Below are 25,466 nucleotides of genomic sequence, written 5' to 3'. Positions count from 1 at the left end.
TGGGGTGTGTATGGACTCATATAGGTGCTGAAAAGTGGGAAAAGCCTCATATTCAGACAAAACTGACTACATAAATAAAATAAATGAAAACACAAATAATTAACTAAGAATTTATTCTTCTTCCTGCTCCTTTTCATGCATGGAAACAGTGTTACTTTAATTGAAAGGAAGGTTGTGTATGGGAATGCATTACTGCTGTACCATGTGTGAAACAAAAAAATAAAATAAAAAATTTTAAAAAATTAATAAAATAATACAATTATAATAACAAATAAAATGTCTGTTAAACTTACATGCCTAACTCAAACGAAGTAAGCCTGAAATGTGTGATTTGACGAGTGCAATTTCCAAAACAATTGTGTTTTTGATGAGCTCAGTAACTCACAGAGATGTACACACTGCATGTCTGAGTAATAGTTTATGCAAAAAATAAAAAGATTAAAGAAGCCTTAAGAAACCATGCCTTTGCATGCATACAGTCTGCTTTTATAGATGTTTTTAACATTCGCCACCATCCACACGCTGCCAACACTCAACTTTAGTGATTACATAATTTTTAGTCGTCTGACCTTTTCCCAGGTGTTTTCTAGAGTTAAATGCCTGACTGAATTTACTTGCTCGGTCAAGCCCTCTGTGTGCCTGCTTGTATGCAGATGTGTCGCCGCGTTTCTTCTTTTCAACATCAACATCATATTGTTAGAGCCTGAATGTTCACATTATAATGGTGCAAGGTAATGGTCATTGGCTTTGATCAATATAAAAAAATAAGAGGGTGGCTTGAGTATCTTTTGTGGGCATGAATATAACTGAAAGTGGTATCTTAGCAAGATAAAAAATAATATAAAATACAAAATAATCAACAGAAAGAAGCAAAATAGAAATTGTTTTGTAGTTTAAATCTGTTTTCAGGTGGTATGATGTTGAAGTTACAGCAATATGGTCCAGCATTTGACTCTAATGGGCGCCTCAACCCCAGTCGACTATGGCAGATGGCCTCCCCTCCTTCAACCTGGTTTCTTCCTTTTAAAAGGGAGTTTTTCCTCCCCACTGTTCCCAAGTTCTTGCTCAGAGGGGGTAGATTCATTGTTTGGTGTTTCTCTATATTGTTGTACTCACTCTACACCTACGACTGCACAGCCACTAACAGCTCCAACATCATTGTGAAGTTTGCGGACGACACTACAGTGGTGGGTCTTATCACCAACGGTGATGAGACGGCTTACAGGGAGGAGGTCAGCGCCCTGACCCACTGGTGTCAAGACAACCATCTCACCCTCAACGTCGCAAAGACAAAGGAGTTGATAGTGGACTTCCGGAGGTGCAGAGAAGTACACACCCCCATCACCATCAACGGCGCTGCTGTGGAGAGAGTGAGCAGCTTCCGGTTCCTTGGTGTACATCTGGCTGAGGATCTTACGTGGTCAGTACACACAAACAAAACAGTGAAGAAGGCGCAGCAGCGCCTCTTCTTTCTCAGGAGACTGAAAAGATTCGGCATGAGCCCCCGCATCCTCAGGACCTTCTATCACTGTGCCATTGAGAGCATCCTCACTGGATGCATCACCACCTGGTATGGCAACAGCACCGCCTACAACTGCAAAGCTCTCCAGCGAGTAGTGCGGTGCTCTGAACGGATAATTGGAGGTGAGCTTCCCTCCCTCCAAGACATCTACAGGAAGCGCTGCCTGAGGAAAGCGGGGAGGATCATCAAGGACTCCAGTCACCCCAGCCATAAACTGTTCAGACTGCTTCCATCAGGAAGGAGGTTCTGCAGCATCCGGTCCCGTACCAGCAGACTGAGAGACAGCTTTTTCCATCAGGCCATCAGACTGCTGAACACGTCATAGACACCTCAGCTTCACTACTGGAACTTCAACATTATGCACTCCACACTGTATATAAATGCCACTTGTTTTGCACATATTCAACTCTGTATATTTTATATATTTTATTATTATTATTATTATTATTATTATTATTATTATTTTTAATTTTTTTTTTTTTTACTATTTAATTTGTAAAAATGTGTATACACACACACACACACACACACACACACACACACACACACACACACACACACGTAGGAAAATGTTTAGTATACACATCCAGAAATGCATACACTATTATATATTGTACATATATTTATTAGTTTCAGGTTGGCCATTCTTGTATTTTGCTCGTTTGTGTTGTTGTGTTTGCACATCTCTGTTGCTTGTGGGGCTCGCACACAAGAATTTCACTCGCATGTGCTGTGCCAGTGTGCCTGCACATGTGATGTGACAATAAAAGTGATTTGATTTGATTTGATTTGCAGGGTCTTTACCAAATAAAGCACTTTTGAGGTAGCGCCTTATGTGATTCGTTGAATAAAATTGAATTGAATTGAATTGAATTAAACTATCCACTTGACCCATGACCTCTGGGATAGACGTCAGCCCAACTATGACCCTGAATCGGATAAGTAGAAGGAAATGTATGGATGGAATCTGATAAATTAAAATAAAAAGCCCAATATAGATATAATAGACGTTACTGACAGTGACACTTTAAACATTGCATGCTACCAGCAGGTGTGCAGTGGCTATATTTACATATATCTCACACATACATAAAGAGACACAGCATCACTGAAAACTAGAGCTGTAAAACTAAATCTTTAAGCAGATAAGAAAATACAGAACCGAGTAAAGTGGATGACATCGTCAGTTATTGTTGAAGTGAGCTCCTGCACGCTTCTCGCCTTTTTTAGTCAGCCTGCGCTATGAACAACAAAATATCTCCTGGGGCCTGCAGCTAAAGTGACATCCCCTATAATCAGCCCAGATCTATTTTCCTTTACTAAAGACAAATTAGACATTGGGCCTTTTATCACCATTTAGCTGAAATTATTTAGACAATGCTTTTCTGACAGAAGAAAAGCTTAGAGGGTGATTTACACGCCACACAACTTTTTAATTCACTGGGTGTCTTCTCTCTAAGTCGATCACTGTGCACACCATCTGTAATTAGATGCCAGTCATAATGATGAGAATCTTTGTAGTCGTGTTTGAATTAGATTAAGGTAGTGTGTGAATTAGATTTAAATCTCCCAATAGCCCGGTGTAGGCGAACGTCATTAGGCCTGCTTATGAAGCCCTCAGCCATTCCATTAAGTTGTTTTCTAATTAATTTCAGAGTGTGTGTTCAGTGTGTAAATATCACAGAAAGAGGAGACGTTAAGTTTGAAAAGTCATCTGCAGCAGCTAATGTATTCTCATTGAGTCTCCGCATACAGAAAAGATATAGCACAGAAAAAATCCATCCTGGCCTGTCTTCAGCTCCTAGAAGACGCAGAGGAATAACACATATATCTTTATTGGACCTGAGTGAAGGAACACTTTATTCTACATGTGACTTTCTGATGTGGATATGTGCGTGCAGTACTAGCCGACCCTCCTGTTTCACAAGCCCTGCGATGATCCACAATAATTTGCATGTTATAGCAGTAAAAGAAAAGAGATGTGTTCGAGTACTTTACATAAGGTGCAGTCTGCCTCATCAATCAGAATAAACACACCAACAGAGCTCCAAGGAGGCCGCTTATTAATGTTAACTGAGTGTTCTCTAAAAGCTGGATAAAGATGTTTTTGCACATATCTACAAATGTGTTTAGTGGAATAACAAATGAGTCATAAAAATGTGCTTTAGATGCCATTTCCAGAGGGAAAATGCACACTAGACACTAACAGGTGACGGAGCTTGCATTTCTGAGACTATTTTGTGGTTGGTGGTGCAGATAACTTGGCAAAGGGGCAACATGACATTACATTAAGACATTTCCAGAGGAGCATTTGATGGCAGAAAATGATTCTAACAAACATCTGCAGAAGGAGCAGCAGTTCTTTTTTCTTTTTTTTAGCATCAGTCTTTCAGAATCAAAGAACGAGAGCTTCTTCCCAACACCGTCATTTCACACGAGCATTCAGTGATCACACGGGGAGACATTTATCACAGAGGAGGTACCGCCAGCAATTTCCTCACTGGCAGCAGCCTCAACAGACCGAGATGCAATGCAGCAACTGCTGCTATTAATGTTTTCCTTCAGTTTGTAGTTTTTAAATTTGCATCGAGCCATTTATTTATTTATTTCACTTTGTATGTTGATAGTAGAGCTGTCACATCTGATTACTTATCTCTCTTTTTTTTTAATCTAACTGATAAAGTTATAGTAAAAGACAAATTCAGAACAAAGCAGTAATTTATGGTGTAGATTAACATCACAGTGCAGGGTGTATCAAAGAGAATTTCAATTTCTGATTTCAAAAGGATATTTTTTTTAAAGTAATGGCTTGGAGTGAATTTTAAGTTTTACATAAAAATGCTTACAATGTTGACAAACGCTCAATATGTCCCCCTCAAGATAATCAAACTCATCATGCACCTTTTGTTGATATGAGCCAAATATTTTACTGCTACTATTCATAACCATCATCATTACCATGGCATTAATAACATAATCTACAGCATTGATATTGCATTCAGATGTTTAAACATAATGGCACCATATTAACCTTTATTAAAGGTGCAGTTATAACTATTTTTATACACACGTTGCAGTTTGTGCTTATTAAAGAGTTAAAGCTCAGTCAGTAATTGAAGGTCAGAAGCTTCGTCCGGCGCTATGTCCAGACGATCTATTGTGCAAAGTGACTTAGAGCTATGGAAGGATTGCCTACACGCTTACAAGACACATATGCCATATTATTCATTATTATCTTGTATTCGTTTATATTCTTTTTATTAAGCTTTGAGTGGTGGCATTTGATTAAAGCATTTATTCAATATATTACATATATAGTTTCAGTTAGGTTGTTACACATATGAGAGTGGCTCTGTCTGGTGAGAGGTCATGAGTCGGCGAGGTGAGACAGAGTGCATTTGAGGTCAGACACACACCCACACACACACATCGTAGGTAGATTCATTTCTAGGTAAGAGTTTAGACATATTTTGCAAGCTTGCAACTGCATTTTGTGCCTGCATAAGTGATAGTTTGTTGTAGGATGTGCTCTGATGTTCCGGAGATAAGTGAGGGTAAGATGAGCTACCGGATGCGCCTGGCATGGAGATGAAGAGAATGTTCCTTTCAAATGTGTCAAAAGTCGTTAACAGAACATTTGTGGTTTTAACTTATGCATGTGATGTATCTGCTTGACGCATGAGGGGGCGTAGGAATACCCTGATGTTATAAAAACAACTGCTTGTGTATTTTTGGGCGAAGATTGATGCTGAGTGTGTGACAGTCTTCATCTCCCCACACGTGTGTTCATTAAAATCATCGTTTGACCTAAACTCTCCTGGACCATCGTTGTTTTTTTCTCATCCTCAATATTCTGGACACGCGACACTTTGCAAGCATGCCTGGAGTCACTGATGTTTTTTTCTACCTACCGGCAACCGCGTGAAACTCCCAAATCTGCTCTTTCTAACATTACATGTTTAGATCGTTACTGCAGAATTAAAGCACTTTAAAATGGATGACTGTGTTTGATAACCACAGTATAACATGGTAAAATATTACAATTATTGTGGCATTATTGAAGAAAAAAAAGGGGAAAAAAAGGGGGGAAAAAGGAAAAAAAAGGAAAAAAAAAAGGAGAAAAAAGAAAAAAGAAAGAAAAAAAAGAAAAAAAAGAAAAAAAGAGAAAAAAAGAAAAAAAAAGGAAAAAAAAAGAGAGAAAAAAAAACAATTATTGTGGCACCCTAGTAGGTAGTGCAAGTTGTACTAAAACAGCATGTGGCTGTCATGATGTTAGTTTCTTGTCAAGTATGTGTTGAGTTTTGGTTCTTGTTTTTAAATGATCTCTTTTCTCGTGACACTAAAACGTGTTGACATTCTCCTGGTGCCTGTGCTTTTCCTTCTTTGTCTCCCTGTGTTACTTCTAACAGTGTTTTTTATGTGGCATTCTCTTCTGGCTGCTATTCTTCCTTTGTTTTCACCCTCCTTTTTATTTCTTACCACTGTTGTAGTCTGCTCCACCCTAATTGTTTCCACCTATGTCTCAGTTTCAATCAACCCAGAGTGTGCATACATACTTTGTCCCATGTTCCCCCCTCATTTTCCTTGGTCTTTGTTTCTAGTGCCATATTTTCAATTTGGGTTATTCATTTTGGGCAATGCTTTTTGCTTTTTGTTCTTTGTCCTCATGTGTTCTGCATTCAAGCCCCCCATTTATATCAAATCACAAAAGAGGGAATCCTAGCAAAGAAATGTTTGCTGTAGTCACTTCCATATGCTATCACTTCATTGTGTTAAACTGCATGTTAACAGAAATATCTAATCCAACAATCAGATGGTAGGCTTTAAAAGGAAAAAGATGCTTGTCTGTGCCTCTGCCTTTGTCTATGAATTTGTTCATTTTACATGTTGTATTAGTTTTATTGTTACATTTATGTCTAGTGTCACCTCCCTGTGGACATATGATTGTCATATAATACTGGCGATCAAATCTGTCATGGATATTTTCAAAACTGGGGAGTATTACCTCCTTCTGTCCTGTCTGGAGCTCTCACCAACATTGATCCATCACTGCTGTCTATTATTAACAGCTCATGAGGCAAGGTTGCATGCTACTTTAAACATGCTGAGGGAACTCCTTCACAAATAACACTTAATCTTGATGACAGTTAATTTGGTAATTTTTTTTCAAAGTGTAGAACATCAGTTTAGGTCATTATTAAGCAAATTACAGATTTTTAACCCTTTTCAGTCTGGTTTCAAAAGCAGCACTCCACCGATACTGCTCTATAGCAATCTTTTATTGGCTTCTGACACAGGGTCAAGGTCAAGTTTATTTATATAGCACATTTCCAAACAGTCAACGTTGCACAAAGTGCTTAACAATGTAAATAGTAAGAGGATATGTTCTTTAATCATGTTTTAATCTCAGTGCAGCCTTTAATACTGTTGAGCATAATATTTACAGATATTTTACTTACTAAGATTTTGGTATCTCTGGCTCTAAGTTACATTGGTTTTCTTACTATTTAGAGTTTCTCTGTCATCGAGAAAGTTCATCTTTAACATTGCCTGTCAACCTGTGGGGCCTTCCACAAGGTTCAGTCCTGGGTCCACTATTATTTTCTTTCCACATGCTTTCCTTAGCTGCCAACATTTAATCTGTTATTAACGTTCCTTATCAATTCTACATTTGTCTGTATAAGACTGATCTCCCTAGTTATCTGTTTAACCTGAACTAGTAATTGACTCTCTAGAAGTTACCTTGTTTTAAACACCAACAACACTGAGACCATTATTACTGCCTCTCTTACTGCTATATCCTGAATCAGTCAGGCTCTTGCTTCTTTTAGTTTATTTGCTAAGTCTAGCATTCAAAATCTTGGCATAGTTCTAATCTGGACCTATAGCCTATGTGTCTGCATCTTTCATTTAAGAAACCTTTCTAAATTGTGAATTATTCATCATATGTATCATCGGCCTTAGACTACTGTCATGTCCTGTATAAACAAATCATCTCTATAACTCCAAGCTATACAAAATGCCGCAGCATAATGTGTATTATTAACACATTCTAGCAAGCGAGCTCACATCACTCCCATTTTATGCTCTTTACATTGACTCCCAGTTGATTTTGAATTCTTTTTCAAATTCTTACATTCAGAGTACTAAATGGCCAGGCTTCAGATTATCTGTCTCAGGTTCTTGCAAAATGCACATCTGCTTGCAGTCTTCTTCACAGGCTAAGAATTTGTTAAATGTTTCTTATGCACAACTGAATACTATAGGGACACAGTTTGTAGCACCAAGGCTTTGGACCAATCTACCATTGCAACTTCAACTCTGTGGACTCTTAAATAGCAGTTAAAAACCTTTTTGTATAAACAGGCTTCCTGTTGAGAATTTTATTGATTGTATTTCATTGTCTTATTTTAAACTACCTGTTTATTTTATTGTGTCTATTTGTTTCTTTTTATCGGCATCACTTATTTTCTTATTTATTTTACTCTTTTCAGTTGTCACTGTGAAAGGGGCTCAATAGATACATTTACTTACTAATAGCGAGTTTTTTCATTACTTAATAATTAATCTTTTTCAATGTCCTGTGTATCGATTTTTTGTGTGGCTCCTGTGACTGTAACTAAATAAAATAACTAAGTGTTGTATAGTAAAGTAGGACAGCTTATAATTAAGATCCTTAATTATAAGCAATAGTACATAAATAATAATAATAATTAATCATAATACTATATTCTATATTTAAAATATACATTATCAATAATATTATTCATAATGCATTCAATGTTACCAGCAGACAATATTTTAATATAAAATGTAACTTGTTTTGACTGATTTTATTCAGCTGGGTAGTTAATCTTTAATATTGTCTAGAATAAATTTTTGTAATTTAAAAGCCTGACGGGAAAGACTTCATAGTAGATTCAGCTGGATGTCTTGTAAACATAGCATTACTTCTTCCTATAATGATGTTCATATCTACTGTCCCAAACAACCTAAAAAGGAAATAAAATACAAATAATCACAGGCTGATGAAATATATGTATGCATCTGTAGCTGCAAGGGAAAAGCCAGGGCAATCCTTCAGTCTGAAATCCTATAGAGAAGAATTGTAAAGCTGGAATAGACTACTTGCACTAGGGCATGTGACGTATTTCCGTTTCCAAATAGTACCGCTTGTGCGTTTCCGGTACGTTTGCTTATCTATCGGTAGCTATGCTAATGTCGCTTCAGAATGAGTATAAAAAGGAAAGTATTTAAAACAGAACATTTTCAAAAACAGGAGAAGAAATACTCCGAGCATTGCTGTGTCCCACTTTGTTCAGCTTCAGCCAAATTTAATGGCATACTAAGTTTTCATGCCTTTCCGACCCATTCCGACTTGAGAAGACAATGGCCGGTAAACATACGCCGGGATCATTTCACGATTACCTCTCACACCAGGGTCTGCTGCAGACACTTTGCCAGTGATCAACTCATAGAGCCAACAACCCTCGATGGTCGAAGGAGGCTTATTAAAGGTGCTGTACCAACACTTTTTGAGTGGAATGGCTATAAAGTTGAACCACCGCGGCGTAGTGTTTGGGAGAGAACGGAGCGACGCCCTGAACTAGTTCCTCCTGACGATCAAGAAGAGCACAGTCTTACAAGAGATCATGACTACTGCTCAGTCCCTGAGCCATCTGCATTGGACATATCTGCATCAGCTGCAGAAGACCTGTCCAAAGACGTGGAGACTCTGAGGAAGGAAATACAGGAGTTACGTGTCCAGCGAGAATTTGGGTTACAGCGTTTTGCTGGCTCCGACAATGACATCCGATTCTATACCAGGTACATCTAAGTTCTATTCAAGCTAACTGTTTAAAATATACCAAGGTCACCATCAGTTAAATTTCGAAAGTTTTTCCAGTCTTAATGAAAACAAAATAGATATTTACTTTTCATCTCTAATCTGTATGCTGGTTCGGTTAGTGACAAGGAACTATTCAAACAATCAGGCATTGCTGAGAAGTTGACTGAAGACATGGCAGTGATGGTAGATAAGGGCTTCCTAATCACTGATTGTTGTAAATGCAAAGTGTACTGCCCACCTTTTCTATCTAAGCAGAAGCAGATGCCAGCATACCAGGTTAAGGAGACGCAGGCCATAGCCAGACTCAGGGTACATGTGGAGCGAGTCATTAGGAGGATCAAACAGAACAAACTTTTTGATAGCATCATTACCATGTCACATGTTTATAATATCAACCAACTGTTTGCAGTGGCATGTATGCTGTCAAATTACCAGAACACAGCATTAGTTAAAAAATGGGTTAAGTGAGACAAGATGGATTTTTCCCAAGACACCAGTGCCAGTAACCGCACCGGAAGCACTGGAGCAGGACTACATAGAACGCGGAAGTGTTAGTGCAAGTAGTCCATTGAAATACCTAAATATGAAAGTACACATACATCAAACTGGGATTCACAACACAAAGTTACTTTTCTCCGCTGGAGACAAACAAACAGATACGAACTAAATCAGAACACGAGCATGACGGATGAAGGTGCACCGAAATAAGTGGGCCAGGTGCCACAGGAGAAACTCACTGACGCTTCCCTTCACAAATTCAAGAGAGAGCGGTTCTTGTTTTGAAGTTTGAATTACTGAAAAAAATGTAAATGAAGGTGCTTTTATTAATAGATGAGTAGGAGAACACAGTGACTTCACTCGGGAAATGTGAATGTCCATTAATGGAGCATAGAGCATTAGTCAGCAGCATGAGGAAGCCCCACAAGTTCAGAGAGCTTTGTGAATAGTCCGATTGTTTTTATAATGTCAATCTGTTACAGTAGCTAAGCAGTAAATAATCTTTTTGTATTTTATGTAGCAGTGCATACTATTTCTACATTCAAAACAAAGTGCAGCTTATATAGGAATATTTTACAAGCATAATTTCTGTTTTAAAATGCAGAGATTAACAGAAGTAAAAACAGGAAGGTATTATAGTGCTTTTGATGATATTTAATCACTGTTTGCACTTGTGTGACAGAATATGGTATACTTAATTGCTTTTCCTTTTAAGAAAACAATGCAGCTTTGGGTTTTCTTTAGGTTTTCTTCTGCAAGGTACCCTTTTTTGTTTATCTGATATGAATGTGAAGCTATCCTGGATATAATTAGCGTAGTTTAGCATTAATACCTGGAAACAGTGGAAATAGCTACTCTGTGTCTAAACCTAGATAAGGATGCCATCAGAACTGATACTTAAAATACCTTTTGATACCAAAAGTCTGATAATGTAATGCTACTGTTTTATGTACCAAGTAAGGTTGTTAAAAAAATATACTTGGATACTAATTGATATTAAAAGTAACTATTGAAATAGATTCTTGTTTGCAAAGGTATTGATCCCACCAGTGCCATCTCGTCCAGCTGGCAGAGAGGTGCATACAGGCAGACATACAGCAGCTCACTAACAGCTGAACACATGAACAGCAGCAAAACAAACTTGGCAAACTATTTCAAAGACTGATAGCCCCGTCTTCATGTGAATTTTCATGACCATTAAAATGTTAAAATGTTAACATATTGTTAGCAATTTAACTATTAACAATTACCTTGTATCCACTTTAGCATATAACATATAACACAATTATTTGTGTCTAAAAAGTGGAAAGTTTCTCTTAAAATTCCAGATAAAGATAAAAAAAAAAAACCCTCTACCAGCTCTATTTGATGAGCAACAAAAACATGGAGACCAGTCACAAGAAGGACAAATGAATTCAGCATGGACCAGCATTGTTCTAAAATTCTATGGTATGAGCATTTTACTGGGCATCGGTATCAACTTTGAAATTTTAATATTATGACCACCCTAAAAGTGAATATGTTTTATACCCTTTTATTTAGTTACTATATTATGCACAACATTCACATATCTATGCAGAGGGATATATAGGTGTATATAAGCAATAAGCTTTGCTGGGGCTGCAAAGACATGGTAAGGAACAAACCAGCACAAACAAGAATGCTGGAAATTACCTAATCACTGGAAATTTCTAGCTAATAAACTGATTGTCTTTTCCCCCTTTTATGCATCAAGTTTGATTTATGCTAGGGGAAGTATTAAGGTTTATTTGTCCTGCATTCATCAAGGTGCATAAGCGCTTTGGTTATTTGTATGAAAGAGACAAACTACTTGGTGAGTGTGGGAATCCTAGAAAGGCTTTTAGAGTGATTTATGTGTATTTAAATGTAAGTATATTTGGGTACAAATATAGAAAAATGCTAAAAGAATCTATTATTCAATGACAAATACTCAGTTGCTGTCAAAAAATATATTTTTTATGTCTAAGGTTAAAAATATTTTGGTACTGATGGCTCCTCTCTTACCTAAATTTACATACGGATTTGTTTTGCATAAATGCCAAGTACTTGAGCAAAAGGATTTTTATGCACTTTGTAGGCAGGCAGATGCATTTGTCTCTTTTTTGAAAAGCAACACTAAATGTCAGTGATGCAATGCAAGGGAGATAGAAAAACATTTCCAATTAACATAAATTGTAGTTTCAGTGCACACACATCAATTTCTGAGTAGTGAACCCACATGACCAGCAGCATAATCTCACTGTCTACTAACCTCATAGTCATTTTACAAGAGAAATTACCAACACAGAGAAAAAAAAGGATACTGGGGCAAGTTTCGTCAATTATGATGATAGATATAGAAAAGAAGTTAAATGAAGCATGCCACAAGAAAAATCAAAAACATGGATGAAATGTTATGCACCACAAAATGCAACTGGTATTTAAATGGCAACCTCAGGGAGGATGATGAAAATGTTAACAATTTAGTCACCTGAAAAATAACATCATGATGATCATAAAAGGCTTTGCAATCAATGTGATTAATTCTTACAAAGCATGAAAGGCAGAGTTGCAGGTTGCAGAGCGGCTTGCAAATGCTTAATGGCTATGGTCAGAATAAAGGAACTGGGATAGAGTTCAAAGGGTGACATCGAGGCCACCAGTTGATGTGAACTGCCCACTAGCAGACTGCCATGGTCACTCACGGTTTACAAGGAAGATAGCAATTGGTAGCTAGCTAACCACCAAGTAGTAGAAAAACTGTGAAAGAAAAAATGTGAAGGAAACTGAAACAGAAACCGTTTGTCTTCACAGTAAAAGTTATGCCTTTTCACTAAAACCAAAACATTTCAAAAGGCACAGCTTTTACTCAGAAGATGAACAGTCTCCTTTTCTAGTTTGGGTTGGGCTCTTTGCCATTTTAGAACAGCTTAGCAAGCAGTAAACAAGTGTTTGTAATCCAGTCAGTGCTGTCCATACAAACTATGGGCAACCGTGGTAATCTCCTAGCAGCCAAAGCAATAGAAAAGAGGTTTTTGGTTCAACATAGTATACAACTTTGCAACCAATTTCACCTAGTGACTCCAAGTAAGCACTTGCAGCCACTCACTAGTGAGTCGGGGAATAATAACTTTTCCCTAGGAACTAGTAGCCACCAACTAGTCTATTGGCCTGTGTGACTGGAGCCAACGATCGGTTGTTATCAGCTCTGTTTATTTTGTGTCTGAGCTGAATTATGTAAGCTTGTAATATAACATGTGTTTTATGTCTACTGCTAATTCTGACATTGGAAAGGTAAAAACCTGGCAGATTAGACAGACTTAAAATAGAAACCCTGTTAGACCACATTTCAAAACTGGAAGGTGATTAACGGGGAGAGATGTAATAGCTGTATTTTTCCTCCCTTTGGCCAATTGGCTGTTTTGTTAGAAAAGAGATACCAGAATTAGAGGATATTCTATCTGGAGTCAGGCTTCCTCAGGGCCATGTCTGTTTCAATGCGGCTGCCTTAATGCCTGGTTCAAAGACTGAACAAAGATAAAAGCCTGGAGAGTGGGGAAGCACAGGAGGGGTGGGAAGTAGATGATGTTGTTTGTCATTGCTTGTTAAAAACAAACTGCTGAAGATCATTGAAGGTCCGGCGCTTTCAAAACTCAGACCTCAGGCCTTGAACAAAGCAAGTGAGGGAATGAGTCCCTCCTAATCAAAATGAGAGTCCTCTCGCCCCCATATTGTTTCCCTCTTGGGTGGTGACTGATGTTGCATGGGTCTGAAAATGCATCGTGCAGTCCATTTCGAGGCATCCTCAGGCCATCTTGCCATCATGTTGTGGGTCAAAACAGCTCTTAAAACAACATCTTCATAAATTTAGGACATCATTGGAATGTCCCGGACACCTGAAAATGTTTTATCTTCAGGCATCTAGCCATCTGAGTTAAAAAAAAAAAAAAAAGGTAGCGATGTCCAGTGGCTGCAGGAAAGAGCATTACTGAATGTCTGAACACCTCAGCTCAGCACAGCAGCAGCAGCCGTGTTAGAGGTATAAGACTGAGACTATTGGAGGCAAAAATGATGTAAATTATGGAAAAGTGCTATTCAAAAGCAGCATCCAAAATCAATGGAAATGACTTTTGGGGGACATTAACTTGGTACGATTTCATATGTTGGTTAAAAGGCAATTTCCATTAGTGTGTGGTCAAAGTGGAAAGAAGAAAAAAACCCTGCCCTGTCAATCTACATCAGCCTGAGATTCATTGGAAATTGAAGCCATGAAAATGTAAATGGGAATTTTTCCTTTTTATTAAATGGTTGTAATTAATTCCTTAAACAACAGAGGACTTCTTCCTCCACACATTAATTTCATTGGTCTTCAGAGGGATATCTTAGCCTTTCCAGAATTAGCACAATTAACCACCGCTGAATAACGATCACCGGGCCATTTGAGATTGCTTCTGGCTTTTTCTTCTCTATTTCAGCAACATTATATCTAAGTGCCCGACAATAGTGAGCCCATATTTGTTCAATATATGAATGCATGAATTATTGATGCTAGCTGCTATATCTGTTGCCACTTCCCATGGGTACTGTCACTTCTTCATAATATTAGATAATGAAAAGAGTGAAGAGAAAGATCTACAATTTTTCTTTTAAAAGGCCTGTCTCCAGCTGTCTAAAATCTTTCTTAAAAGCGCTATCTCCTCCGCTGCCTTCTTGTACTAACGAAGCAAAGGCAAAGGCTCTCATAAAAAATGAAAAAGCGTAGTGTTGAGATGGAAAAGAATATTTTTACTGTCACAATCTGCAAAATGTTGACAATCCAAGTAGGTTCATGCTGTTCTATAGTATTATGCAGCAAAATCCCTGATGTAGATTGTTTTTGTCATACTTCAAAGAAACACCATCTTTAGCAGGATTTTGACATTGAAGGGGACGTGTGTGAATTTTAACAGGACTGGGAGAGGCTCTGTTTAGTTTGGGCTGAGTTTACAATAACGCACTTTCAAAAGTAGCTGGTTTACCCCACACTGTAGCTGACCCCATGGCCTGTGTGATGCATTGAAAACGTCAGCTGTGACATGCCTGTAGCCACTGCTGAACATTAAACAATAAGGCTCCCAGGTGGGAGAACTGTCTCATGCATGACAAGACAAGCTCTATGTTACTCCGACCTCTTGTGCTTGAAAAACGTCTGAACTTCTGTGTAGAAGTGACTAAAGAAAGATACTTTCTCTTTATATATTCTTTTTTCTAGTGTTCCAGACCTCTTGTACAAGAATTGAGCATTCAGATTATTAAATCATAAACACTATGCTGTAAAAGATGTATGTTTTCTCCCACTGGTTTTGAACTCCATAAATTGAAGCTTAAATATTAGCATTTTTACTTTTAGACTGTTAGTTCTTTGGACTAAGAAGCTTACATGGATGGAGTGCTAATTTACCATTAAATACTACACTGTAAAAAAAATTGTAATATAAAAGTATTTTACTGTGTATTTTACAGTTTTGTACTGTTTTTCTAGAATATCATTAAATTTACATAAATAGGCTGTGATTTTAAATTTTAAATGTAAATTAATGTAAAATCACTGTAAATGTAATAAAACATAATTTTCTAGTTTGTTAAATGTATCTTTCTGTACATATGCATATTTAGATTGATAAAATAAATTCACAAATGTATCATAATTTCACAAATATTTGTTCGTTATTTGAAAGACCGAACTGTTAAATTCAAATGTAATGCTATGGAAAAATATATAAAATGATTCTTATAAACTTTTTTTACACCAAATAATTATTATTATTGTTGTTCTTTAGGGCGATTGTGGCTCAAGAGTTGGCAGTTTGCCTTGTAATCAGAAGGGTGCTGGTTCGAGCCCCGGCTTGGACACTCTCGGTCGCTGTGTCCTTGGGCAAGACACTCCACCTACTGGTGATAGCCAGGGGGGATTATTAAAATGGAATTGTAAAGCGCTTTGAGGGTGTCAAAGAGCGCTATATGAATGCAATCCATTATTATTTAAACCAACTGTTAACTGTACATTTAAGTATTATTATGAAGCGCCTTGAGGCGACTTTTGTTGTGATTTGGCACTATATAAATAAAATTGAATTGAATTGAATTATTCACATTGCCGCATTCATTGACCTTGTTTATAGGTAATTTCATTGTTTAATCACATTAAAATGTTCCTAATTTAATGTTTAAAAGCACTTGAAAAAGGCAAAATCCCATGTAAAATTAGGGCAACAAACTGTATTGTCATTACTGAAAATAACCCTATTTTCTGTTATTTTATGGTATTATTTTGGCGCTCCAGCTCCCGGAATATTACTGGTTTTTTTTAGGATTTTTTTTTTACGGTGTAGCTAACACTGCACATGGATGTTTGTACTCTGCTTTTTAAAGAGAAAATGATTCTGACTGGGCCGCCACTATGTGGATTTTATGGGCCCAGATATAACCAAGCGTGGTCTAAAATATGGAGTCGCAAGTTATCAGTTAACACTAGCTACTTTGATTAGCAAGCTGTATTAATAAACTGTGCAGGTGCAATACATGGGACAGATACTCTGGTATATCTGTAAATGACTAGCAAAATGCTCCAAACTTACTTACCACAGTTGAAGCACAGACTTCTGGGATGGTCTCTACCACACATTAAGCTATAATATTAATCAGATAATCCATTAAAAATGATCAGAAAGAACCGGACATTGTATACACAGTGGAGAGCTCCAGTTTAAATATACCAGTGGGCTACCTGGCTTTGTCAGCTAAATGTCAATCAATATGGCCACACCTCTAACCCAGAGGTTTTATGAAGAGGCCAAAGCCTCTTTTTAACATGCTTTATTAATACTCTAAATTTAGCTATTTTAATATGAGACACTGGTGATAGCCTCCCCTTTTAAGCTAGTGTTTACTTCAGTTTTGAGCTCTGAACGTTCAAATGTTTGCTGTAGCTAGTTAGATCAACTAGATACAGAAATAGATAAATAACTAAATAACTTCTCTAAGACCAGCAAATTTGTTTTTTTAGCAGCATTTCAATGTATGCATCTCATTGTCGACATAAACATAAATTCATAAATTGCACATGATGCCACTTTCTGTATAATACTCTTAATGCTTGTTTGTTTTAATTTGGGTTTATATAGGATCCAACTACAACTAAAGAGAATAGACTTCATAAAAAATATGCAGAGACTAGTATTTTAAAACCTTGTCTTTTGGATTTGGGGATCTATCAAAAGTAACACACGAGTAAAACACTACAATTTACTCACTAAAACTGTCTTCTTAAGCTTTTGCATTAGCAGAGATGAAGCCAGCAAGTAGCCAAATACTCAACACTGTCACATCCCTAAATAGGTGAGGTTAATAGCAATTGACAGTACAGTAATTGACATGTACAGTTGTCACAAAGTGTCAAATTTGCCAAAGAGCAAGGCTTTATTTTATTATACCATGCTGTAAACATTATGGGATAACTTCTGAAACTAGTCAAGTGGCCATGTAAGGAACTGCAGTGGTTAGTGCTTCTCTTTAACCCTCTCAGGCTCAAATTAAGTTTTTTGTTGCTAATGCACAACCAAGTCCTGCAGAGGTACTTCTGAGTAAAAAAAACCTCATAAAATATGTATGTGGGGTAAGTGGTAATCAGGGTAAACTTTTGCAAATTGGCAACGTCTGCCTTGAGAGGGTTAAAAGGATAACACTTTTCTAATAGCATGTCAGGGCAGCTGTATTTCTGTTTTATAAGAGGTTCCAAATGGGTTTGTAGATTTACGGTCCTCAGTCCTTCCTTAATAACCGCTAATTCAATACTGAGAGATCATCTGAAAGAGGATTTATTGAAATACAGAGATCGAGTAATAAACTATTTGGCAGAGCGGAGTCCAGCAATGGTAGGAAGTAGGACAGGTGCCCCAGGAGTCTAAACGCTGGTGGTGGCAGAGATGAAACAAGTGGAGATTTGGATGAGAATCTCTATCTGGAATGGATGAGGTGGAGACAAGGTGGAGTCTTATCTCAGCCAGACAGAAGAAGCACTGAGATTTAAAGCACACGGGACACAGGCTGATTGGTTCACTGAAGACGGGCAAGAAAATGATTGGACCAGAGTGATGATGACAGAATTAAGGTTGACAGCATGGGAAAGTGCGAGTGATGTAAAGAATAGAGTAGCAGCCCAGACACCAAGCCACGCAGGCGGATGAGTGAATACAGTTCTTCCTTAATGAACTTACACGTGAGCTTCATTAACACTTGTGTGAGAAAAACATCAGAAACAACAGGTTTAGGTAGCAGCTTTGGTGTGTCAATTATAATAACAGAGAAATTTCACAGATGCACGGCTCATCATGAACCTTGGGAATTCATCTTGAGGAAATGAGTAATACAAGTATAAAACAAAGCTGAATGCACCTCTGTGCAATGTCACTGAAATGATCTAAAAGTTTCTTATGATCACATAATCGATTTATTTAGAGGGTTTTGATCGAATTAAAAAACAACAACTATATTATTCACGTTTTTAGCATTTAAAGTCATGATGATGAGTTGTGCTTGTTAATCCAGTGACATCAGTCAGAGACAATTCAACAGGCACTGCTGAGAGAGCAAATTCCCACATGTGTGGTTTGAGGGATCTGAATGGTGTGGGCATCAGAGTAGGCTCAAATGAGTAACTGTGAAAGGTTATAACTTCCACTCTGTACACCTGCACAGATAAGACAGGATGTTTTCCATCTACATATAGCCACTCTGAATGCCAATCGGCAAGTGCATGTGGACTCCAGTGCCCTACCTGAACTAAATCCTTGCTTAATTTGCAATTTCTTAACGCACTTTTTTGCGATTATACCTTTTTTTCCCGCTCTCTTGTTTTTACATTTGAATCATTTGTGGTTCAGCTTGATTGGCTCTTGTCAGATTTATTGAAAGTACAGTTTATCTGCTGTCAAGCAACGCTGATGTTGAACTCAAAGCAACCTCTAATTATTTTTTACTTTGCCAAGCCCAAGTCATCAGTTTCATCCGTCTTGGTTTCAGTGGATGGGTTCCAGGACCTTACGTGCCTTTTTTTTCCTGCTTCTATAATCGCAGACGACGAGACATCGCATTACGCCACTTCAGGCACGTAAGTGAAGTTTCACCCATCTCATACATCAAAGATAAATACCAGGCTTTGACATCAACCATCAGAATAAAAGAGCAGGGGCATCTTTCTAGACTCATCCCTTTACACCAATATTCATGTGGATGGAAATCCATCTTAGACGAACCAATTCCTCCACCGACAGCTGCCTCCGTAGACCATAATGCAACACAGCAAGAGCAAATTTATTTATTTTTTTACTGTCATCTGTTCTGAGAAAAAAAGCCATCTTTGACAGCTTTTCTTGTAATTTAAAGAACCTGGGGCAGCCCAAAGCATCATCACCATCTTATCTATTTGATGCTTTTGAAATCTGTCATTCCCTCCACCTCTACAACAGGTTATTGCTCATTCAGGGCTTGGGAAAGGATAAAGTTCAACTGAGTTTGGGGCGATACTGACTGCAATATGCCTGATAGAGGCAAACTGGTGTCAAGGAGCAGGTCTGTGAAGCATCTGAGTTGGAAAAGTACAAGATACTTAAAGCCTTTCATTGTGGGTGAAGTCAATGCTGTTAGCACAAACAGCCTCATTGCCTGGTGGATTTTGTGGGTGTGAGGCGAGAAGAAGAGGTCAAGTACATAAAAAGCATCTGCTCGCATGTAGATTGAACAGCATCGTCAGTTTGGTTAACTCTTATCAGCATTCCCGTCATCGTTTCAACAGCAGCTACTAATTTGAATATATTTATGAGATTTCAAATGAAGAGATCCAGCTTTATAAAAATGTACCCACACGTTTCTTCAGAATCCTAATTTATTATAATCATGCCTAAAATCTCCTCAATGACTCCCTCCACTTATCTACAAATGCCTGTGAATTTGCAGTGCTTATGTCATTATGCTGTTATAAAGTGGAACATCAGTTCAAAATATCTAGACATAAAAAGGAAAAGAGCTCTTAGTCTCATTTTACCCGGCTTCTATAGATCTACTCCTGCTATCCTTTTTCATTTTTCCCCAAGGAACCTGGATCTTGATAGACTCAGACAACCGTATCAAGCCACCAAATGACACAGTCTTTATTACATGCATGGCAACTCGGGGGAGGTGTCCACAGAGAGGATATGATGAGTTAATGGCAAGAAACTATGTTTGATATGGGATGGCAGTTGTTGTTCAGTGTACCTCCATCACACTGTGAATCTTGCAGCAACTGTTTGATCAGCAGAGACTTGACCACCTGGGAGGCTGGGGCTTTAAATTTCCACCCGCAGTCAGTTGGTAGAGAACATGGAGTCAACTAGCTGGACATCCAGATCCCACGAGGTCACCGACTGCATGAGGCTGAACACCAAAACACAATGCAAGCCAATTACCAAAGAGAGTAATAACAGAATAACATTTAGAAACATTCATGGGAATACATTTAGAACAGCTGTGATAAAGTTGTAGACTATTTAACTACTAACAAAAGCTCACAGTGTAGGCAATTAAATGATAAAGAGGATTATTAGTGGACATTAGTTTTTGATGTATGTGCTTCAGCTTCTTTAATGACAGAAAGGTGTTGTATAAAGGTGTCCATCTACCTAAAGAAGTTAAATTCGAGACTTTTTAAGACATTTTTAAGACATTTTTAAGACCTCTTTAAATGAAACTAAAGACAATCGATTAAAAGTTATGAAAATACACATTAAAAGTGAAAATATACTCTTTGCATGTAAACACATTGATATCACGTTAATATAACCGTTAAGGTGAAGCAAGTTGGGTTCAAATCTTGTGAAGGCAGTCGGCCTCCTGAAAGCAGTGGCTGTTGTATCAAACTAGCTTTTACGTTTTTTCGGGTCCTAATACAGAGCTCCTCCCACCTTATAACAGGAAATGACTTGACCTTCTTGGGAATCTATGCAAGTTGGTTTTGGCTCTCTTTGTTCATCTTTAAAGAAGGCTGGTGCCAAATTTGTTCTCATTTGCCTTTTTAAATTGTGCATCTATCCCTTGTTTAATAAGCATTGTGTTTTTGCGTTTTTTCTCATATTTAGTTTATACTTTATTTAGCTGCTATATATACATTTTATGCAACAGGATGGAAACCCATTCAGGGTGTACACCGTCTCTCTCCCTGTGGTAGCTGGGAGAGGCTCCAGCCAACCCACCTCCTAAACCTTAAATTGTAAAAGTGGAACAGAATGGATGGATGGATTAACATCTTGGCTCAGATAAATTGCTATTATGTGGATCTCCTTCCTTTTTACATACTCTTAAAATAACATTTCCACTGACAGGAGGCCAATACTTATACTAAGGCTAGTGGGACATTAAAACTCCTTCTTTCCATCTACAGGGTGTTAGGATGCCTGGGTCGGTGACCCAGGATTTTGAGTTTATTATATTATTTATAATTTCTAGTCTTTGGTTTCTTTGAGTTCTGTCTTATGGTTTATGTCTCTGTGTTCTCTAGTTGCTCTGACTCCCCTGTCAGCTGTATCCCCTTGTCAAGTTCGCGTCTCTGTGTTATGTTTCCTGTTTTACTTTGAAAGTCCGTGTCTCATGTAAATGCGTCTGGTTTTGCTTCCTTTGATTTGCCCCAGCTCTGTTTCCCTCCTGTTACCCATTCCCTGATTGCTCCCTCTGTGTATTTGCCCTGTGTTTCTCTGTGTCCGTGTTGCGATCTACCGTTTTCTATGCTGTATTCTGTCTGCTTGCCTGAGTTTGGAGTTTGGAGTCTCAGTTTTGTTACCTTTTTTGAGTTCAGCATTAAAGCTGTTTTGAGTTTACATTATGCCTCCGAGCGTCTGCACTTTGGGTCCACCATTCCTGCCTGCACACAGCCTTCACATAACACAGGGTGGGCCATTTATATGGATACACCATAATAAAAGGGGAATGGTTGGCGATATTAAAGTCCTGTTTGTGGCACATTAGTATATGTGAGGGGGCAAACTCCTCAAGATGGGTGGTGACCATGGAGGCCATTTAGAAGTCGGCCATCTTGGATACAACTTTTGTTTTTTCAATAGGAACAGGGCCATGTGACACATCAAACTTATTGGTAATGTCACAAGAAAAACAATGGTGTGCTTGGTTTCAACGTAACTTTATTCTTTCATGAGTTATTTACAAGTTTCTGACCACTTATAAAATGTGTTCAATGTGCTGCCCATTGTGTTGGATTGCCAATGCAACCCTCTTCTCCCACTTTTCACACACTGATAGCAAAACCGCAGGAGAAATGCCAGCACAGGCATCCAGTATCCGTAGTTTCAGGTGCTGCACATCTCATATCTTCACACCATAGACAATTACCTTCAGATGACCCAAAAGATAAAAGTCTAAGGGGGTCAGATCGGGAGACCTTGTGGGCCATTCAACTGGCCCACGACGACCAATCCCCTTTCCAGGAAACTGTTCACCTAGGAATGCTTGGACCTGGCACCCATAATGTGGTGGTGCACCATCTTGCTGGAAAAGCTCAGGGAACGTGCCAGCTTCAGTGCATAAAGAGGGAAACACATCATCATGTAGCAATTTCAAATATCCAGTGGCCTTGAGGTTTCCATTGATGAAGAACGGACCCACTATCGTTGTACCCCATATACCACACCAAACCATCACTTTTGTTGTTCCAACAGTCTTGGAGGGATCCATCCAATGTGGGCTAGTGTTAGGGATGGGTACCGGTATCCGGTGCCATTATGGCACCGGTTCTGACATAAACGGTAGTAACCAGACCGAAAAGCAGCGCATATTTCGGTGCTTTATTTCTGTGTTCTTTTTTCCCCTGAGATGTCATACACTAGCCAATCATTTTACCTTTGCAAGCGTAGTAGGCGGACCCAGGTACGTACTTTCTTTTAGAGCAGAGCTACAGATTAAAAATGCCCAAGGCGAAGCAGCCAAAAGTCTGGCTGTACTTCACAGCAAAAGATGCAAACTCAGCAGCCTGCAACAAGTGCTTTAAGGTGATACTGTGCAAAGGAGGTAACACCTCGAATCTGATGAAATGCCTGGCGACAAATAGCGGGGGGGGGGGGGGGGGGGTTAAGCCGAGAAATGCACCGTATTTGATAGCTTGCTGCAAGACCAAGCACATCTTCTGCGGGTGTTGTGCCTGTTATCGGAACCGGAGTTAGCAACATCCCTCAAGAACCCGAAGAGGAGAGTCAGTGTAGCAGAAATGATGACGGGTGATGATGGCAACAGCAGCCGTTCTTCTCTGAGTGAGTAGCTTAATGTTGTTTGTGTGTAATTTACGTTGAGTAAGCTAACCACGTGATTAAATTAATGCATGTAAGGTGAACTAGCAAACACCATCGTAGTTACATGCGGCTGTCTTCTTGTTTGATGGCAGATACTCCCTTCACCCTGGCCAAAAAGGCTAAAATGACCAAAGGAAAAATGGGAAACAGCTAAACATGAGAGGTTTTTGGACAAAGTTTGTGTATTTCCATTGTTTAAGCACTAATTCCAGCCAAGAGTGATACCATATGCCCTAAAGCTACAGAAAAGGCTAACATTGTTATCTTTTTACAAAAAAAACAGCTAGAAATGAGAGGTTTTAGGACAAGTTTGTGTTTTCCATTCTTTAAGCACCGATTCAAGCACCGTTTTAGCACCGGCACCGTTTCAAAAGTACCGGTTTGGTACTGGTATCGGATAAAACTTAAACGATACCCATCCCTAGTTAGTGTCAGACCAATAGCGGTGGTTTTGTTTGTTACCTTCACCATTCACATAAAAGTTTGCCTCATCACTGAACAAAATCTTCTGCGTGAACTGAGGGTCCTGTTCCAATTTTTGTTTTGCCCATTCTGCAAATTCTGTCTGGGTCATCCTCGTTCAGACGTAGCTGTAGTTTGTAAGGGTGCCATTTGTGAGTAGCTAATATCCACCACCGAAGGGATGTTCAACTAATGCAACTCCCAGTGACATGCAGCGAGTGCTACACTGTGGGCTCTTGCTGAATGAAGCTAGGACAGCCACTGATGTTTCTTCATTAGTGACAGTTTTCTTGCATCCACATTTTGGCAAATCCAACACTAAACCAGTTTCACGAAACTTAGCAAGCAGTTTGCTAACTGTAGCATGGGAGATGGGTGGTCTCGTAGGGTATCTTGCATTGAAATCTGCTGCAATGATTCGATCCACTCCTCACGTGTTAACCTCTTCGACATGTTAATGGCTGTGAACAAAGAGAAACTTGTAAATAACTCATGAACGAATAAAGTTACGTTGAAACCAAGCACACCATTGTTTTTCTTGTGACATTACCAATAAGTATGATGTGTCACATGGCCCTGTTCCTATTGAAAAAACAAAAGTCCAAGATGGCCGACTTCTAAATGCGTCACTTCTTCCATGGTCACCACCCATCTTGAGGAGTTTGCCCCCACACATATACTAATGTGCCACAAACAGGACTTTAATATCACCAACCATTCCCATTTTATTATGGTGTATCCATATAAATGGCCCACCCTGTACATGCGGCTAACAGAGTCCTGGTTTTTATCGTCAGTTTCCCAAGGAGTATTGCAAGCCCTACAATGACCCTACAGGGAATTTTTTTTTTTTACACAACCTCCAAGTAATGGTTGGCTAATGTATTTTACCTTACTACTATCACTCTGATATAGCTGATATAGGTATAGACATCTAAACTTGTTCCAAAAATAATGTGACCTTAATGCGTTATAGATTAAAAAAAACAATTAGGAAGCTCTCTCTCTGTATATAAATGTATATGTATATACAGTATGTATGTATAGAGAGAGAGAGAGAGGGGGGGGGGGGGGGGGAGAGAGAGAGAGAGAGAGAGAGAGAGAGAGAGAGAGAGAGAGAGAGAGCGCCCAGAGTGATATAGCCAAGCTGTATGCCAAGAGTGAACAAGACATCGATTCAGTGATCCACACCACCAGGATATACAGCAATGATATGGGAATGTCATTCGGACTGGTAACAAAGAGAGGGAAGGTAGTCAGAACTGAGGAGATCGAACTAACAGAAGGCAACATTGCAGACATAGAGGACAGCTACAAGTACCTGGGGATCCCACAGGCAAATGGGAACCATGAAGAGGTCACTAGAAAAGCTGCAACCAAGTACCTGCAGAGGGTCAGGCAAGTCCTGAGAAGTCAGCTGAATGGTAAGAACAAGAGCCAGGCTATCAATACCTACGCCCTCCTTGTGATCAGGTACCCAGCTGGGTAACAACAAGAAAGTGCTGCAGTAATGTCACCAAAGGAGGAGATCTGACATCAAGACAAGGAAGCTCCTGACCATGCATAGAGGGTTTCACCCCAAGTCCAGCACCCTGAGGCTGTCCGCTAAGCGGAAGGAAGGAGGCCAGGGACTGGTGAGTGTCAGCATCACGGCCCAGGATGAGACAACGAACATCCACAAATACATCAGTAAGATGGCCCCAACCGACCATGTGCTCAGTGAATACCTCAGACAGCAGAAACCCAAGAATGAGGAGGAAGAGGA

At 38.8% G+C, this 25,466-nt stretch overlaps 1 protein-coding gene across 1 annotated transcript; it reads left to right on the top strand.

Moving 5' to 3' along the window:
- Window positions 1-8,652: 8,652 nt before the first annotated feature.
- LOC146681343 (uncharacterized) lies at window positions 8,653-9,868 on the top strand. The gene has a single exon (XM_085449011.1). The coding sequence runs from the start codon at window positions 8,754-8,756 to the stop codon at window positions 9,357-9,359; it is 606 nt and encodes a 201-aa protein (XP_085305137.1). The 5' UTR covers window positions 8,653-8,753; the 3' UTR covers window positions 9,360-9,868.
- The last annotated feature ends 15,598 nt before the right edge of the window (window positions 9,869-25,466 follow it).

This window comes from Copadichromis virginalis, linkage group LG23 (assembly GCF_057382275.1).
Source record: "Copadichromis virginalis isolate Kocher_CV1m ecotype Utaka linkage group LG23, C_Virginalis_male_GT1.1, whole genome shotgun sequence".
Classification (NCBI taxonomy): domain Eukaryota; kingdom Metazoa; phylum Chordata; class Actinopteri; order Cichliformes; family Cichlidae; genus Copadichromis; species Copadichromis virginalis.
Note: the sequence above shows the minus strand (reverse complement) of the source record. Positions and strands in the feature narration are given on the sequence as shown.

What these genes read in the sequence shown, in the direction of transcription:
- LOC146681343 (XM_085449011.1), top strand. Translation starts at nt 8,754, where the DNA reads ATGAGTATAAAAAGGAAAGTATTTAAAACAGAACATTTTCAAAAACAG.